Consider the following 13,482-nt stretch of genomic DNA (forward strand, 5'->3'; position numbering starts at 1 on the left):
TGTGGAGTGGTTGAAAAACTAGTTTTAAAGTCGGAAGTTTACATACACTTAGGTTGGAGTCATTAAAACTCATTTTTCAACCACTCCACAAATTTCTTGTTAACAAACTATAGTTTGGCAAGTCGGTTAGGACATCTACTTTGTGCATGTCATTTTTCCAACAATTGTTTACAGACAGATTATTTCACTTATAATTCACAATTCCAGTGGGTCAGAAGTTTACATACATTAAGTGGACTGTGCCTTTTAACAGCTTGGAAAATTCCAGAAAATGATGTCACGGCTTTAGAAGCTTCTGATAGGCTAATTGACATCATTTGAGTCAATTGGAGGTGTACCTATGGCTGTATTTCAAGGCCTACCTTAAAACTTTGCTTGACATCATGGGAAAATCAAAAGAAATCAGCCAAGACCTCAAAAAAAAAAAATTGTAGACCTCCACAAGTCTGGTTCATCCTTGGAAGCAAAATCCAAACGCCTGAAGGTACCACGTTCATCTCTACAAACAATAGTATGCAAGTATAAACACCATGGGACCACGCAGCCATAATACCGCTCAGGAAGGAAACGCGTTCTATCTCCTAAAGATGAATGTACTTTGGTGCGAAAAGTGCAAATCAATCCCAGAACAACAGCAAAGGACCTTGTGAAGATGCTGGATGAAACAGGTACAAAGGTATCTATATCCACAGTAAAACGAGTCCAATATCGACATAACCTCAAAGGCCGCTCAGCAAGGAAGAAGCCACTGCTCCAAATCCGCCATAAAAAAGCCAGACTACGGATTGCAACCACACATGGGGACAAAGGCCGTACTTTTTTGAGAAATGTCCTCTGGTCTGATGAAACAAAAATAGAACTGTTTGGCCATAAGGACCATTGTTATGTTTGGAGGAAAAAGGGGGAGGCTTGCAAGCCGAATTACACCATCTCAACCGTGAGGCATGGGGGTGGCAGCATCATGTTGTGGGGGTGCTTTGCTGCAGGAGGGACTGGTGTACTTCACAAAATAGATGGCATCATGGGGAGGAATATTATGTGGATATAATGAAGTATCATCTCAAGACATCAGTCAGGAAGTTAAAGCTTGGTCGCAAATGGGTCTTCCAAATGGACAATGACCCCAAGCATACTTCCAAAGTTGTGGAAAAATGGCTGCAGGACAACAAAGTCAAGGTATTGGAGTGGCCATTCCAAAGCCCTGACCTCAATCCCATAGAACATTTGTGGGCAGAACTGAAAAAGCGTGTGCGAGCAAGGAGGCCTACAAACCTGACTCAGTTACACCAGCTCTGTCAGGACGACGAATGGGCCAAAATGCACCCAACTTATTGGGGGAAGCTTGTGGAAGGCTACCCGAAACATTTGACCCAAGTTAAACAATTTAAAGGCAATGCTACCAAATACTAATTGAGTGTATGTAAAGTTCTGACCCACTGGGAATGTGATGAAAGAAATAAAAGCTGAAAAAAATCATTCTCTCTACTATTATTCTGACATTTCACATTCTTAAAATAAAGTGGTGATCCTAACTGACATAAGACATGGAATTTTTACTAGGATTAAATGTCAGGAATTGTGAAAAACTAAGTTTAAATGTATTTGGCTATGGTGTATGTAAACTTCCGACTTCAACTGTATACAGAATGGTGTTGTCTGCGTAGAGGTGGATCAGAGAATCACCAGCAGCAAGAGCGACATCATTGATATATACAGAGAAAAGAGTCGGCCCGAGAATTGAACCCTGTGGCACCCCCATAGAGACTGCCAGAGGTCCAGACAACAGGCCCTCCAATTTGACACACAGAACTCTATCTGAGAAGTAGTTAGTGAACCAGGCGAGGCAGTCACTTGAGAAACCCAGGCTATTGAGTCTGCCGATTAGAATGCGGTGATTGACAGAATCAAAAGCCTTGGCCAGGTCGATGAAGACGGCTGCACAGTACTGTCTTTTATCGATGGTGGTTATGATATCGTTTAGAACCTTGAGCGTGGCTGAGGTGCACCCATGACCAGCTCGGAAACTAGATTGCATAGTGGAGAAGGTATGGTGGGATTCGAAATGGTCGGTGATCTGTTTGTTAACTTGGCTTTCGAAGACTTTAGAAAGGCAGGGCAGGATGGATATAGGTGTGTAACAGTTTGGTTCTAGAGTGTCTCCCCCTTTGAAGAGGGGGATGACGGCGGCAGCTTTACAATCTTTAGGAATCTCAGACGATAAGAAAGAGAGGTTGAACAGACTAGTAATAGGGGTTGCAACAATTTCGGCTGATAATTTTTGAAAAAGAGGGTCCAGATTTTGCAGCTCTTTCAGAACATCAGCTATCTGGATTAGGGTGAAGGAGACACGGGGGGGGGGGGGGGGGGGGGGGGCAAGTTGCTGGGCAAGTTGCTGCGGGGGGTGCAGAGCTGTTGGCTGGGGAAGGGGTAGCCAGGTGGAAAGCATGGCCAGCTGTAGAAAAATGCTTATTGAAATTCTCGATTATTGTAGATTTATCGGTGGTGACAGTGTTTCCTAGCCTCAGTGCAGTGGGCAGCTGGGAGGAGGTGCTCTTATTCTCCATGGACTTTACAGTGTCCCAAACCTTTTTGGAATTAGTGCTACAGGATGCAAATATCTGTTTGAAAAAGCTAGCCTTTGCTTTCCTAACTGACTGTATATTGGTTCCTGACTTCCCTGAAAAGCTGCATATTGCGGGGGTTATTCGATGCTAATGCAGTACACCACAGGATGTTTTTTATGCTGGTCAAGGGCAGTAAGTCTGGAGTGAACCAAGGGCTATGTCTGCTCTTAGTTCTACATTTTTTGAATGGGGCATGCTTATTTCAGATGGTAAGAAAAACACGTGGTGACAGGGGGGCAGTATTGAGTAGCTTGGATGAATAAGGTGCCCAGAGTAAACTGCCTGCTACTCTGTCCCAGATGCTAATATATGCATATTATTAATAGTATTGGATAGAAAACACTCTGAAGCTTCTAAAACTGTTTGAATGATGTTTGTGAGTATAACAGAACTCATATGGAAGGCGAAAACCTGAGAAAAATCCAACCAGGAAGTGGGAAATCTGAGGCTTGTAGTTTTTTAACTCAGCCCCTATTGTAGATACAGTGGGATATTGGTTATGTTGTCTTCCTAAGGCTTCCACTAGATGTCAACAGTCTTTAGAACTTTGTTTGAGGCTTCTACTGTGAAGTGGGACTGAATGAGAGAGGAATGAGCCAGGTGTCTGGCAGAGTGCCACAGGCTCTGAGGCGCGGTCACGAGAGAGTTAGCTCTCGTTCCATTGCTTTTCTACAGACATAGGAATTCTCCGGTTGGAACATTATTGAAGATTTATGATAAAAACATCCTAAAGATTGATTCTATACTTAGTTTGACAAGTTTCTACGGGCTGTAACGGAACTTTTTGAACTTTTCGTCTGACTTTTGGCTGGACCAGAACGCGCTTTTGGATTTGTTTACCAAACGCCCTAACAAAAGAAGCTATTGGACATAAATTATGGACATTATCGAACAAAATGAACATTTATTGTGGAACTGCGATTCCTCGGAGTGCATTCTGATGAAGATCATCAAAGGTAAGTGAATATTTATAATGCTAGTGTGTTGGGAACAGAGAATAAAAGGAGCAGATTTCTGGGCGTGGTAGATTAGATTCAGGGCATAATGTACAGACAAGGGTATGGTAGGGTGTGAGAACAGTGGAGGAAACCTAGGCATTGAGTGACAATGAGAGAGGTTGCATCTCTGGAGGCACCAGTTAAGCCCGGTGAGGTCTTCGCATGTGTGGTGGGTGGGACAAAAGAGCTATCTAAGGCATGTTGAGTGGGACTGGGGGCTCTACAGTGAAATAAAACAATAAGAACTAACCGAAAAAGCAGTAGACAAGGCATATTGACATTAGAGAGAGGCATAAAGCAATCACAGGTGTTGATCGGGAGAGCTAAGACAACAACGGGTAAATGGCGATGAATGGGCAGAGAGGGTCAGTTAGGTACACACAGGACCCGAGTTTGAGGCTGGGGTCGACAGATTAACAACATGAGGTACCATGTTAGTGAACAGTCTAGCAGGCATCAACTGTGTAGCCAAGTGATCATAGGGTCCATTGAGCAGCAATAGGTAAGTCAGGGAGCCGTTCGGTAGTCGCTACTACGCTAGGCGAGCGGGAGACACGGCGTTCAGAAAGCTAGCGGGCCGGGGCTAGCAGATGGGTCTTCGGCGACATTGCAACGGAAAATCCTGTTGAAGCCACATCGGACGATTACGTCGGCAGACCAGTCGTGATGGATCGGCAGGGCTCGGTGTCGACAATAAAGGGTCCAGGCCAATTGGCAAAAGAGGTATTGTAGCCCAAGATTTAGCTGGTATACATTCGTCGGCTAGCCGGGAGATGGGCTATGCTTCGATATGCTCTGGGTTGATATCGCGCTGTGGAGACTGGCAGGTATTGACCGAGCTAAAGCTGGCTGGTGTCCGAGCTAAAGGTGAAGACCGCTAGCAGTGGCTAACAATGACTACTAGCTAGTGGCTAGTTAGGTGGCTAGCTGCTGATGGAGGTTCCAGTTAAAAAGTATAAAAAAATCAGATCCGTACCACATTGGGTGAGGCGGGTTGCAGGAAAGTATATTTAGTTCTTAGATGGAAAGTGAGATTAAAATATATACGGAAAAAAAACGAGAAAGACTATATACACGGGACAAGACAAACACACGTTCGACTGCTACGTCATCTTGGATTTAACAAGATGTCTAAACATGTCTAAACATTTTACATGTCTAAACAAAAGACTCCACTTCGCCATATGAATGCATGACCCATCAAGATATCCAGGTGATTACGGCCATCTATTGTATTTCATGAACATGTGTACTGTACATGTCTAGACAATAGTGACCCAACCACTTAGCTAGATGTTGCTGGGGGAGTGGCTATAGCATTTCCTTCACATGACCCATCAATTTAGTGTGTAAGCGTAATCTAAAAATTACCAAAATGTATAACATATTTTTATCTGGACACTTTTTTTTGTGTTTACCAGAGACGGTAATGTAAAGAACAACATGACCTGCACCAAAGTTAGATCAGGATATAGGCCAAGGACTAGATGAAGTGTATTTTTACCGAGTTTTTCATTATTGTAGGCTACTACTTTTAGTATTGAAATCTTTGGTTGTTGACTAAACTACTTACTCCGTTTAGCATGTCTTCACATTAGAATCCTTAAAGAGACGGGTGCGGCTAAGGCTTAAGAGGGTGTGAACATTGCTGAACAGGTGTTGGCAAAGAAGAATTGTCTAGTAGATGTACAAGGGCCATTTTCTTCAAAGTTGATCAACTTTCAATGCAGAATTACTTTCGCATTGTTCCTCAACTGCAGTGTATGATATACCATTTTCTAGCTCTGAGTCTCTACTTTTATATAATGTAAAAAACACAATAAAACATTTTACAACATAAAACTGAATTGAGGCGGTCGGTCACATTTGTTCTCAATTAAGTAAAGGGTTTAAATAAACAAATAAAGGATTAGATCAAATCTATAAAATATGGCCAATAATCATTTTAGAATGTTCTTTAATCCTGCATACTGTTGTTTGTTATTCAACATGTGTTACATTTTGATCTACCAACTTCTGTGTGCCAAAATTTGCCACATTGTTTACTTTTACAAATTTACAACAGTTGCTTCAAGGTAATCCTCCAAGGTAATCCTTGTTCTGTTACCCAGTAAACAGCACCCTACCGACAAAAAAAGCTCTAAAACGATGCCTAATGATAATTCTTCTCCTGACACTGGTCATAGACCCAAACAAGATTACTTTCAATATCGCCAAAGGGAGTGTGATAAGATCATTGTTTCGGAGTCCCTTTTTGACATGCCGGGAGGTTATTCTGACCTCTCGAAAGAACTGTTACATTTATCTAAGCGCCAGACGAGAACGCATCTACATATAGTCACTCTTAGTGATTATGTGCGTCAAGGCATTATTCCACGGGGACTCAGGTGGCAAAAAGAACCATGATTGGGACAGTCAGAGATGATTTCTGTGAGCGCTGGTCTGCCATCCTGAACAAATGCTCTATTGATTTAATGACATTAATTGTTGACCAGTTGAAAAAGGATTTTAGTGAAATGGATAACACGATTAAAGACAAACGCACAGCTCTACAAATAGCTGTTAATGATGATGGCATATTCAATGAACTGATGAAAACTAACCAAGCGCTCCAGGACAAGTTGTCTACAGAAATAAAGGACCTTAAAATCAAGAAATTCAACCAAGACAAAAAAGACAAGGCCGAGGATAAAGTCTACTTCTGGAGAAACCCTGACAAGAGAGGTCCTGCTCCTCCTCTCCATGGCAGACGCAGGAGGGATGCCGCTTACTTCGATCCACCCCCGTCTGATCAACACTCTACAACCAGCGCCTCATCGGCTTCCAGTGGTAGTTTTTTATTCAACGAGAGACTGGACGGACGGAAGGGAGGAGGTGGCCGCAGGCACGCGCATCGACGAGATGCAGCACCCGACCGGGTAAGAAGAAACGACTATCAGAGGCAGAGGAGACCGTTCACACGGTCCCAGAACCCACGGGACTGAGTGTCTTTAATTTATCAAGCAAGATATTGAGCCCTGCCCATGTCTCTTTCCTTAATAAAGGGTTATCTTTTGTGCCTACGACCCAGTGCAACGACTTTGATGTTAAGGTAGACATGTTTACGTTTTTTAGAAACATCTGTTTAAGGGAATACTTTAGCTCCCCTAATCCTGACATTTCTATTGAACCAGTAGGTTGCTCACCGGCACATACTCCGACTCCTTTTAGAAGCAAGAGTTATTTTATACCACCAACCAATCGCAATCACTCTATCGAGACATATTGTAGACTTGTTGAAAAAGATGTTGCTCATCTCCTTAAGAACAAACAGGAGTCCAAATCTTAACACAATTTACCTAAGGATGAAAAACAAGCTTTGCTTGATTTACAATCCGATACCTCAGTCCTTATTCGTCCTGCTGACAAGGGTGGGTCGGTTGTACTCATGGATAGGACAGCTTATGTAAATGAGTGTCATAGACAGCTGCTTGACAACACCTTTTACAAGAAACTCAGAAGTGACCCCACTTCCCAATTTCAGAATACTATCTTTACTGTCCTAGATGGGTATTTAGGCTGTGGTCAGATAACCAAAAAATAACATGACTTTTTGGCTATTCAACACCCTAAAATTGCCACTTTCTATACTTTGCCGAAATTACACAAGAATGTTACAAAACCTCCAGGGCGCCCTATTGTAGCTGGCATTGATGCAGTAACGGCCCCTCTATCTACTTTTGTTGACTTTTTTATTAGACCACTCGCAGAACAGCTCCCCTCCTTTGTAAAGGACACCAGCAGTATGATCTCTATCATAGAATCTCTTGATCCTCTCCCTGAGAATACCTTGTTAGTTACTTTTGATGTTGAGTCGTTATACACAAACATTCCACACGAGGGCAGTATTGAAGCTATGGAACATTTTCTTCTGCAACGTGACCCTAATGAACTACCTTCCAGTGCATGCATTATAACATTGGCTGAAATAGTACTCACACACAACTACTTCATGTTTCTAAATTAGACGAAGGGTACTGCTATGGGATCCCCCATGGCTCCTAACTATGCTAATTTGTATGTGGGCTACATGGAGAAACAGTCTATTTTCAATCCTCAAAAAAAAAAATCTTGCCTAACATCATTATTTGGAAACGGTATATTGATGATATTTTTGTTCTATGGAGGGGTGATGCAAAACAGCTCCAGACGTTCCATGCTTTTCTTAACTCCTGTTCTGAACATTTGAGATTTACTATGCAATCCGATACACGTCAAATCAGTTTTCTTGATCTTGTGTGAAAATAATGTTCTATACACTGATCTTTACAGGAAACCTACTGATCGTAACAGTTTGTTGAGGGCTGACAGTTGTCACCCACTTCCCTTGAAAAATAGTTTGCCCTACAGCCAATTCTGTCGAATCAAAAGAATTTGCAAAAAACAATCAGATTTCGACAGAAATATGGCTGAGTCGCAAAGAAAGTTCAAGGAGAGGGGGTACAAAAATGATCAGATTAATATTGCCATTGAGAAAATTCTAAGCAAAAAGACGCATTCTTGCATTCTAACTACCCGCTATTCAAAGCGCTCTGAACAAATTAAGGGAATCTTTCACAAACATTGGCACATTCTAAAATCCGACGATCGTCTCGGTAATGTGTTTTCGGACTATCCCTTGGTCGTATTTTCGCGGGGCAGAAATCTCAGAGACCAATTGGTACACTCTGATTTACCACCCCAAGATATTCCTGAACAACGTCTACTTGCGCCCCTACTGGATGGAAATTACAAGTGTAATGGCTGTGCTCAATGCAATGGCACTTATAAATGCAGATCCTTCAAACACCCACAAACAGGGAAATCGATCCCAATCAAAGGCGTTATTACGTGCTCCACTAAGGCAGTTATTTATCTTATAACTTGTCCTTGTGGTAAAAATGATGTGGGTAAAACAAAGCGCGAATTAAAAGTACGTATCTCAGAGCATCGTAGCACCATTAGGTGCAAAAACTTGACTTACCCAGTTGCGGCTCACTTTTTGGAGGCAGGCCACTCGATTTCGTCTCTGCGTTATATTGGCATCGAACATGTCACCCTCCCTAGGAGAGGGGGTGACCTTGATAATTTATTGTTAAAACAAGAGGCTGCCTGGATCTTTAACTTAAAGACCCTTGCTCCCTTCGGTCTCAACGTAGACTTTGATCTGAAGCCATTCTTGTGATTATTGTGACTTTGCCATTGTAATTGTTTGTAGGTTTGTGTAGTCTAAAATTAATCTATGATCGTATGCTATCCATTTGTTTTTTGTATGTTGCTCTTTGTATGCCATTTTAATATTTGAGAATTAACCAATGATATTAGGCCACTCTTGGCCATGATTACAGACACCTGTGTGTCTTTTGACACTATATAAACGAGTCATCCCGCAGTGTTTGTGATTATACCCTGATGAAGACAGCTTGGCTGTCGAAACGTTAGTAATTACATTTTTGCATCTGAGCTCCTAGAGTGTGCGGCTCTCCTTTATTTTTAAATCCTCCAAGGCAGAACAAACCTTATTAATCAACTTTTTAAAAATCAAATGCAAACAGTAGTTATGTAAATGAGGTCATAGTCTGTGTGTATCAAAAGGAGTGACTTTCATTGATTCTGGCAGCCTTAAACAATCCGAAATACACAGAAACAACAAATTAAAGATAGTTTGATGAAATGCTGTCAATTGTGTCCACAGTAAAGTCAGTCAACAACGGGATCAGTCTGAAAGAGGGGCAGGCTGTGAAGGCTACCGAGGTCAAGAAGGAGAGGAAGGTGGTGAAGAAGTTGTACCCCAACTCAGCTCTGTTTACAAGCTGGGGTGATGAGCTCTCAGAGGAGGAGCAGAAAGAGGCAGAGGAGCTGTTTCAGATGTATGGATACAACGCCTTCCTGAGTGACAGACTACCCCTGAACAGGGAACTCCCTGATACTCGCAATCCTATGTAAATCTTTTTCCTCATCTCTCTGCCACCTCTACACAAAAAATGATGGATAACTCAAGACTTCTGAATTCTAACCAGTCTGTTCCATTGCGCTCATCCGAGGTCAATTCCATCTCCAGCACTTTTAATGCAATTTGACAAATTACATTGAAATGGCCGAACTTTAAGAGTGAAACAGCAGCTTTGGTGAAGTGACTGAATGATATGAGGTAGACCAAATGTTTTTGTTGTGTCTGTCAGGTGTGCTAATCACCAGTACCCCCATGACCTGCCCACCATCAGCGTGGTGTTGATCTACTTGGACGAGGCCCTGTCAATCATCAAGAGAGCTGTCCGCAGCATCATAGACAAGACCCCCCAACGCCTGCTCAAAGACATCATACTGGTGGATGACCACAGCTCCAATGGTTCGCCTAATTTGTCTATGCTCTCCGCTTAGAAACATTTGAAAGTATATTTGAACTCAAGTGTGGCTTTCAACTTTTGTTGTGTACCAATGCTTTGCAAGTGTCTGCTTTCCCAGAGGACCTAAAGGAGAAGTTGGATGCCTACATCAGCTTCATCGATGAAGAGCGTCCGGGCCTGTTGAAGAGAGTGAGACACCTGGAGCAGCTCGGTCTCACACAGGCCCGCCTCTCAGGGTGGAGGGAAGCTGAAGGAGACGTGGTGGCCATCTTGGATGCCCACATAGAAGTCCACGTGGAATGGTAGTCTGAATGGTTTATATTATAAAGACACTCAGTGATATTTTTTTGAGAGCCCTTTAATACAATGTTTTCACTCTGTGTTTCTGTGAACAGGGCGGAGCCTCTGTTAGCTCGGATAAAGGAGGACCGCACGTTGGTGTTGTCACCGGTGTTTGACAAAGTCCATTTCGATGACTTGACAGTCACACGTTATTGGCCGAGTGCACACGCCTTTGACTGGGCCCTGTGGTGTATGTACGAGTCCTTCAGACCTGAGTGGTATGCCTTAAAAAACGAGACACAGCCAGGAAAGTGAGTTGTTTGTGATTTCATCATCGGAGGATAGTCCTGTTTCACAAGTCTGTTTGAATAGGCGAAAAGGGAAATCTTACCTAATATTTACACCTGTATTGTTATTTTGCGTTATCTATTCATTAAAATGAATGTCACATCTCCCATTTTAGAAATGACCATTATGTGTTGTGTATGTTTGTCAGGAGCCCCTCCATTATGGGCATACTAGTGGTTGATCGCCTGTTCTTTGGGGAAATTGGTGCTCTGGATGGTGGGCTGAAGATCTATGGAGGTGAAAATGTTGAACTGGGCATCCGGGTAAGCCCCTCTGCTAGTTTATGAATGAATGTTAGAAACCAAAGCAGACTTGTTTGCAGAATTGCTTTCTGTTCTTGAGTCGTTCATTTTGAACAAACCAATCTACGTCCAACATCCAGAGACTTCAGTCCATATCATTAAACTCTTCCTTCTCTCTTGGTGTTTGGTGTGTCTAGGTGTGGCTGTGTGGTGGAAGTGTCGAGGTCATACCTTGTTCTAAAATAGCCCACATCGAGAGGGCCCATAAACCCTATCTCCCAGACCTGAGCTTTATAATGAAGAGGAATGCTCTGAGAGTGGCTGAGGTCTGGATGGATGAATACAAACATAATGTCAACATCGCCTGGAACCTCCCACTGAAGGTACTGTACACAACAAACCATTCAAAAAGTAGGTTTTGTTCAGCTGCTCCTATGGAATAACAATCATCGCTGTTATGCATGCTTTGTGTTTGAAAATAAGTAGACTAGACAGTCACTATTATAAAATGGTCTATTACTCAATGCCATAATAAAGATCATAGGATCCATGTAAAATGATGGCGGTAAGCCATCATCAAGTGGATAATAGGTGGATTGCTCACATAGCCTGTGTTTCTGATTTAGAAACCTTCCTCTTTCTCACCACAGGATCATGGCATAGACATTGGGGATGTTTCAGAGAGGAAGAAGTTGAGAAAGAGTCTGAACTGCAAACCCTTCCAGTGGTATCTGGACAATGTGTATCCAATGTTAGACCCCCTGGGTGACTTGCTTGGTTATGGAGCTGTGAGTGATGCTAAAATGTTACTGTTGATTTGGAATGATTTCCTCACCAACTGTGTTTGGTGCATAGAATTATTTCTTCAATAGGATGCAGGGTCATAAATCCAACTCATTATCAGGATAGGAATTTGCACTTTTATAACTGTTTAATCTTGGTCCATAAAATCAACAGCTGGTCAATGACCTGAAGACGGATCTCTGTATAGATCAAGGCCCAGTTCCGGGGAACACACCTATTTTATATGAATGCCATTATTTTGGTTCACAGGTTTGTAGAATTATTGCTTAGTGTTTTAGAATGTAGCCAATTGTATAACATGGTCCATCCCGTAGCAGAGCCGGGACTCAACCCATACCACAATGCAAAGTACTGTCAATACCACAGATACAGAAAAGTCAAAATATCTATCCTCTCTGTCCAGAACTGTTATTATCGAGCCAGCGGGGAGATCTACATTGGAGGCATCAAGTCTCACAAGTACAACAGTAATCGCTGTCTGATGGACATTGGCACTCGAACCCCAGGACTGTATGAGTGCAAGGAGGCCAAGCAGAAGGGATTCCACATGCTCTGGGAATTTCAACAGGTAAGCACTCCAACATGAAATAGGGAAATTGATGCTTATAAACTGTTGGAAACATGGGAGATGTCTTTGACTTTAGTGTGATGTTGTATAGTGGAATGTTTGCTGTGTTTTACAGGGAAAAGCCATCCAGAACAGACAGACAAAGAGATGTCTGGAGATTGCCCCAGGGGAGGACACTTCCTACCAGCTCATCATTCAGGAGTGCAGTGGGCAGCACTGGAAAATACAGAATGTGATAAAAGACTTCTGATACACTGAGATAGTTAGGCCTACTGTACCAGAGACAATACAGCAGGACTATAGGAGTTATGCTGTGATAATAAGCACGTGGGAAGGTGGTATTTACCACATACAATTCGTAAAATCCACTTGAACACCCCTCCAACTGGTAATTACCAGTGGGAAACTAGTCTATCATCCCTGAGCTCTGACATCTCCCAGATGCTGACCTCTGACGGCACCTACTAAGGAAATGACCTTTTTAGCGGCATTATCAACAGTTAAATGCAACAACAAAACATTATTTACAAAGTTTTTGAACACTATCATTTTTGTACAAACATGATAGCTGTACTTACAGTTTATGGTTGACGCAGCCTGTTGGCCATTAGCCAATCTGAGTTTCTCAACGTGTTGAAAGCACGTGAATGCATTCAACTGATATTTACGACTTCACAACTGGTAATTACCACCTTCCCACTTCTTTATGAACACAGCATTATGATTACGCTTTGAAAAGCCCATCAGTGGTCAGCAGTGAGATGACTGTGTGATCTTAGTGAGCTGTTGGTTGGACATAGCTTCATGGGGACAGATGTACAGTTTCTTCACAGAATGTGGAATGCTATTGAGCTGTGTTCTCCTTGGTCCTGAATGTAATTGCAAAGAAATAATAAATATGATTCCTGTATTTACGCTCATTTGTGGTTTGTTATTGATTCACTGTAGATTTTCACCAAAGAGGGTCATAGAATATTTTTCTGCATTGACATCATATAGAGCTGGGTTGACATCAGTGTAGTTTTGAAGACCCGTCTTCGACTGCTCAGGGATTTCTCTATGAGTTCTCTCTCTCTTACAGCTTCGGTGGCAGGTGGCAGGGCAGCGCATTCGGGAAATATTCAGACCGCTTTAGTTTTCCCACATTGTTAAGTTACAGCCTTATTCTAAAAAGTCCTGGCTCTGGCTGGGCCACTCAGACATTCAGAGACTTGTCCTGGAGGGGAAGCCTTGCTGCCAGAGTTGTTATGC

The 13,482-nt window shown here is 42.5% G+C and overlaps 1 protein-coding gene across 3 annotated transcripts in view; it reads left to right on the forward strand.

Annotated features, from left to right (window-relative positions):
- LOC139565783 (probable polypeptide N-acetylgalactosaminyltransferase 8) overlaps window positions 1-13,141 on the forward strand; it is a 34,147-nt gene extending 21,006 nt beyond the window's left edge. Inside the window, exons 1-11 of one of the 3 annotated variants that reach the window (XM_071386345.1) lie at window positions 8,908-9,077; window positions 9,336-9,582; window positions 9,823-9,989; window positions 10,106-10,289; window positions 10,383-10,580; window positions 10,766-10,880; window positions 11,057-11,242; window positions 11,510-11,647; window positions 11,817-11,912; window positions 12,067-12,231; window positions 12,347-13,141. In XM_071386345.1, coding sequence (XP_071242446.1) covers window positions 9,053-9,077; window positions 9,336-9,582; window positions 9,823-9,989; window positions 10,106-10,289; window positions 10,383-10,580; window positions 10,766-10,880; window positions 11,057-11,242; window positions 11,510-11,647; window positions 11,817-11,912; window positions 12,067-12,231; window positions 12,347-12,481 — 1,656 coding nt within the window. In that variant the 5' untranslated portion in view covers window positions 8,908-9,052 and the 3' untranslated portion in view covers window positions 12,482-13,141. Of the gene's footprint in view, window positions 1-8,907; window positions 9,078-9,335; window positions 9,583-9,822; window positions 9,990-10,105; window positions 10,290-10,382; window positions 10,581-10,765; window positions 10,881-11,056; window positions 11,243-11,509; window positions 11,648-11,816; window positions 11,913-12,066; window positions 12,232-12,346 lie in introns of those variants that run through there. The other 2 variants (XM_071386341.1, XM_071386343.1) reach the window with 2 other exon arrangements.
- Window positions 13,142-13,482: the final 341 nt, after the last annotated feature.

This window comes from Salvelinus alpinus, chromosome 37, assembly GCF_045679555.1.
Source record: "Salvelinus alpinus chromosome 37, SLU_Salpinus.1, whole genome shotgun sequence".
NCBI classification, from domain to species: Eukaryota; Metazoa; Chordata; class Actinopteri; order Salmoniformes; family Salmonidae; genus Salvelinus; species Salvelinus alpinus.